Source organism: Leptonotus elevatus, chromosome 1, assembly GCF_054856555.1.
Source record: "Leptonotus elevatus isolate MCC_2025b chromosome 1, RoL_Lele_1.0, whole genome shotgun sequence".
Taxonomy (NCBI): domain Eukaryota; kingdom Metazoa; phylum Chordata; class Actinopteri; order Syngnathiformes; family Syngnathidae; genus Leptonotus; species Leptonotus elevatus.
Window position 1 is genome coordinate 12,510,115 of NC_141239.1, and position 5,234 is coordinate 12,515,348.

At 47.6% G+C, this 5,234-nt stretch overlaps 1 protein-coding gene across 1 annotated transcript; it reads right to left on the reverse strand.

Annotated features, from left to right (window-relative positions):
* Positions 1 to 2,159: 2,159 nt before the first annotated feature.
* klf2b (Kruppel like factor 2b) lies at positions 2,160 to 4,366 on the reverse strand. Its single transcript, XM_086058926.1, has 3 exons — positions 4,036 to 4,366; positions 2,985 to 3,909; positions 2,160 to 2,877 (listed from the first exon to the last, which is right to left on the reverse strand). Exons 1-3 carry the CDS (start codon positions 4,105 to 4,107, stop codon positions 2,702 to 2,704), a joined length of 1,173 nt encoding a protein of 390 aa, XP_085915052.1. The 5' UTR covers positions 4,108 to 4,366; the 3' UTR covers positions 2,160 to 2,701.
* Positions 4,367 to 5,234: the final 868 nt, after the last annotated feature.

The following is a 5,234-nucleotide window of genomic DNA, read 5'->3' on the forward strand; positions in this document are numbered from 1 at the left end:
TTTTGAGTGAAATTGAACACTTTTGTCGCTGAAGTGCACACGATGGGTTTCATATTGGAACTAAAGAAAAAAGCGAAATGAGAGTGATAAATTTGCATCGAGCACTTTGGGATATTTTTTGACCCTGTGAGCACTTCCTTCTTTTTAATATGAACAATGTCTTGTTTTTTCAGAATAAGTATAGCACTACTCCAGACCAGCTGGTGCGTCTTGGAATGGATGAGACTGACATGCAAAACAAATGAGTGAGTGGCCTTCTCCTTTTGATGTTGTACTGGAGACACGATATTTAGTCAATGACTAGTCATTTACAAACTCCACCACAATAACATGTGATCCTTGTGGTGATTTTAAACTTTATTGTTAGAGGTTTTACAAAAATGTACCATGCAAGGATGACACTACTTGATGGGAATTTTTTTTTGAGGAGCAGAAAAGTTATGCAACTTTTGATTACTTTGAATTACTTTTGAGAAATAATGCCCATTTTTAATAAATGTTCCTGACAGCAAATGGCAAAATGGCTGTATTTTGCTTCATAACTCATATTCCACAAATGTAATATTAATCCGAATGTCATGTTTAGACTAGTGAGGTGACATTGTCAAGAAATGTTTAAGGTTGCCTTCCCCTTTAACACTTAACTTTCATCTTTTGTCTCTGGTTTCTCTTCCACCCCCCCCCCCCCAAACAAAAACCATGTCCGTTTCCAGTGAGTAGCAGTGACCGCGCCGCGGACACAAAATTTGGATTCGCTGCCATGGGGTGCGACACGGTTGTTGCTGCCCGTTGCTCCTCTGGGAAGCGTTAAATGCAGAGAACAAATTTGCTCCATCTACAATGAAGAGGCGCCTTCATGAATGTTAATAGAGGGTTTACAACAAAGTGCAAACCACTGGTAACATTGAAAAAGTGGAAAGCCAGGTTAGACTGCCAGAAAACATCAAAGAAATCAGATACTTTGGACTGAAGAAAACCCGGGTCAACTTGTATCAAAAATGATGATGAGAGAAAAGGATGGAGAAGGAACGGATCCAAGGCATACCACAACATGCAATGGAGCCAGTTTTATGGCATGAGCATTGTGTCTGGCTGTCTGAGCAAGTTTCAAATGTATACTAAAAACTGATGGGACATGGGCCTAAATAGTGGTCTGATCGCAACCCAATAGAGGATGTAATTCACTTACTGAAGACTAAAGTGAGATGGCAAGACCTACAAATAAGGATTTCCATCTTATAGTTACAACCTTAGCACTTTGTCTGAATGCTTCTTGAGCCCTTGCAGAAAGAAAAAAAGGTCTCATCAAAACTAATCAACAAGGTTTTCTTTGATTTTAAGTAATTATTAAGTCTTAATTCAATTCTTAAACTATCATGATTATTTCAAAATTACTTGAAATAATTTGCCTTTTTCATGGACTGCCTCATTTTACTTCATGTGCCGACTGGATTCGGGAAGGCGATGGCAAAATAAACTGGCCGGCGCCGTTTGTAAGTTTGAAGCAAAAGTTAGGTTGAGCAAAATGTCTCGCATCTTAATTGAAAGCTCAAAGTCTCCTTCAATCCCAACTTTGATTTGTCGTATTTCCAAAAATCTGTCGTGGTGGTGTATCAACTAAGGCGAAAAGACAACTCTGTCATTGTCCAAATACTAATTGGCAGCCTGCTTGGGTGCACTTAATGCTTGTGAAGTTGCTCTGAAAATGACACCGCACAGACGTCGCACGCATGAGCTGGACTTGCAGCAGCTTTTCAAAGTGCACTGTGTAATTGTCGTATTAAGGGGCCTTTTTGATGTGCGGCTATAATTGGGAGGCATCAGGAAGCCGAGTGGAAGACGGGCTCCCTGATGAGGCTTTAGTCGTGTACCCCACCCCACCCCCCCTCTCCATGTCCAGACGGCTCCGGGCTCCCTCTGTAATTACCGAGATGGAGTGTTTGTATTTATAGGCTAAAGCCCGCAAGTGGCTGCAGCTTGTGTGTGTGTCTTTTGCAGCTGCAGAACATCACAGCAGTGGAAATCAAGTGCTCATATTTTAAAATTGAATTGCTTACACAATGGCAACATGTATAACCCGCTTCAGTGCCGCTGCCGTGACGGCTTGCAGGTCCATAGGAAGCGATTTTTGGAGTGAAAGAGGCAAAGCAAAGAGGATGTTCAGTTTCATTTTTAATATTTACAATAAATACACATAACAGTATAAAATCCATGTACATATTTATATAACTTTAAGTAGAAAATAATGCACAGGACGTCAAGCCCTGATAGTGTACAGAAAGGGCTGGATTCAGGGGAGGGACAGAATTGGCACAGCTGTTCAATTCATCCTTGGAGGCAGTTTTCTTTGGAGAAAAACGTTGTCTATACACTGTGTGCATTTCACTCCTGTCAACATGATTGTCTTCTAAGTGGCGGTGTCGCCATCAGTTATTTGTTTAAACAGTAGCAGAGTCATAGAAAGGCACTTTTTCTTCTGTGTGTGTCAAAGACATTCCAGTTCTAAGTATACACTGTACAAGGGCCAGCCCCTTATTGGTCTGCTCTCAAAGAACCAAAGTAGTACCAGCTACATGATTGGAAAATAATATATTTAGATAGATTTAAGGGGGGAAAGACTTTGGTCATGTGAAGAACACTTTAAATAAAAGGAAAAAGAAAACATCACAATAAGTCTCTTTTGTTGTTGTCCAGGCTCCTTTCACATGTGTCGCTTCATGTGCAGCGCCAGGTGGTCGGACCTGGAGAAGGCGCGCTCGCACAGGTGACACTGGAAGGGCCTGTGTCCGGTGTGTTTCCGGAAGTGACGCGTCAGCTCGTCGGAGCGCGCAAACTTCCAGCCACAGCCTTCCCAGCTGCAGTGGTACGGCTTCTCACCTGGCAGAGGAAAAGAACATATGATTAATTAACCGGTACTGGGAGAGACGTAGGGCCACGTGATGCCCGTGCGTAATTGCGCAAGGGGTGAGTTGAGGTGAACTTACCCGTGTGCGTCCGCAGGTGAGCCTTGAGATGCGAGCTTTTAGTGTACGTCTTCCCGCATCCGGCGAAGGTACAGGTGTGCGCGGCGGTGCGCTTGCGCGGCCAAGTGCGTCGCCCGCGCTTGGGCTTGGACTCGAGCAGCTCCAGCGGCGAGGAAGGCGGCGTGAGCATCGCTCTCTGCGGCTGCTGCAGACCCAACGCGTCGTCGTAGACGCTGAACGCCGGGTGTGCATGCGCGCCGTGGTAGGCCATGTGCATGTGTTGTTGTTGCTGATGATGATGGTGATGATGCTGCTGCTGCGGGAAGGAGGCGTTGTTGTGGTACTTATGGCTGGCGAAGCAGCTCATAGGCGTGCACAAGTCCGAAGCCGCCGCCTGCTCGTCCGGGCTGAGCGGAGGCGTCATGCTGCTGCTGGCAGCCCGCGGAGAGATGGCCAAACGCGGCTGCTCGAAGGGCATCATGCACGAAACGTTGCCCTCCTGCTTGATTTTGCTGCAGCTTTGAGGCACCATGCCCAACACGGGGCCGTAACTGTCCATGGGCGGCTCAACTTTGATGACCTGTCGCGGGAAGTGCGCGGCGTAAAAGCGGCCCTGCACCGCTTGTTGGGGGCTGCGCGCCTGAACCCCGTAGCCGGCGTCGGAGCGCAGCAGCTCGGTCATGAGGCTGGCGGCGTACGGGGGCGGCGGGGTGCGGTGCTCGCCCGCGGGGTAGGCTGCGGGCGCGGCGGCGTCCGTCGCGGCGTACGCGCCGGGCTCGGCCGGGGCCACGTAGGCTGAGGCTCCGTCGAGGATAAAATCCAGATCTAAGTAGTTGCTCAGATCCTCTTCGTCCTTTTTGGGGAACAGGTTGTCCGCGCCGTGCACCATCTCCAGCATGGAGCAGCTGCCGGTAAGGAGCTTGTTGTCATTCTCCGCTTTCCACCTCTGAAGCGTCAAAAGAACATTTATTTACAATGACATTAATTTCAAGACAGAATAGTTGTCATTCGAACAAAGGCTGAAATGAAATGTGCTACAACTTTCCAAAAAACGCCAGTTAAATTAACTTACGTTTTCCCAGCTTTTCTCCCTTTGGTTGGTGAACGTAGCGAAAGAAGGTAGCATCACTCCCGATAAAGCCATGTTTGCTTTGTCGTTTTGTTTCAAGAAGTCAGTCCCAAAAGTGGTGCGCGCAATCCGTGCGCCTCAATGACTCGAATAGTGGCTGGGGCTCCACCGCCACGCAACAAGTGTTCTCAGTGCAAGTGAGTTTCCACCCCCACCGTACTCGACTCTTTATAAAAGTCCTCTTTAGCCGCCCAGGAAACCACGTCGACGTCGCGTAATTTTAGCTCTTTATAAAGCGGGACTTCTCTCGGGCCGCTTCTTCCAGTCTCACGCGCGCTGCTCTGTGCTGACAGCCGAGCGGGGTTCCTTTAAGCGAGAGAGGGAGGGGGGAGTGGGGACTGCCCACGCGAAATGACGCACACGCTCTCGGTGGCCACGCCCACTTTGGACCTGGAAAAAAGTGTCAAACACACACAAGCGGTTCATATAGCAACCGTAGAGGATTACGTAATTTGGCGCAAGGAAGAAAACGGCGCTGCCGGGACATCATCGTCGTGATTTATGCACTTTTCAAGAAAATGAGAACATTTTCAAAAGCCCACGCGCATAAATTAACACTTTAATAAGTGCAGGCGCGCACACAAACGTAAGTCACCGGTCACAACGTTATAACATCACGTCTGAATGACAGCCAAACGCATGGCTTGACCGAAACATGTCCAGTATCTGTCCGGGAGTGCACGTGCTCCTCCTCGCACGTCATGCGTATGGTGCTGCGCGCGTGCGTGCGTGCGTGCGTGATGAGGATAAATGGAAGCGGGTTTGTCGTAGCCCAGCGGGCTTGTCCAAACAGGCGCCAACGCGCTAAAGAGCAGCCGCGATGTAAACACAATTTAAGGTAACATGACATTCAAGTGCTAATAGGAGCGGTGGGGGAGGTTATTTCATGGAGGGGGGTCCAATTAACATCACAACTGCACCGAGTTGTGCTTTCGAGCGTGTTTTCTCTGCATGATCGATACTAGTATTGATGGCGGTACACTTGCACAATCCCATACAAATACTTGCACATTAAAAATAAGTTAATAAAGAATTGTCAAGAAATGAATATGGGTCACTTTTTTAGGTACACCAGCTGATGCAAGAGCTATCAAATAAGAGTCAGACATGGTGACACATTATCAATCAAAATGTGGAAATGC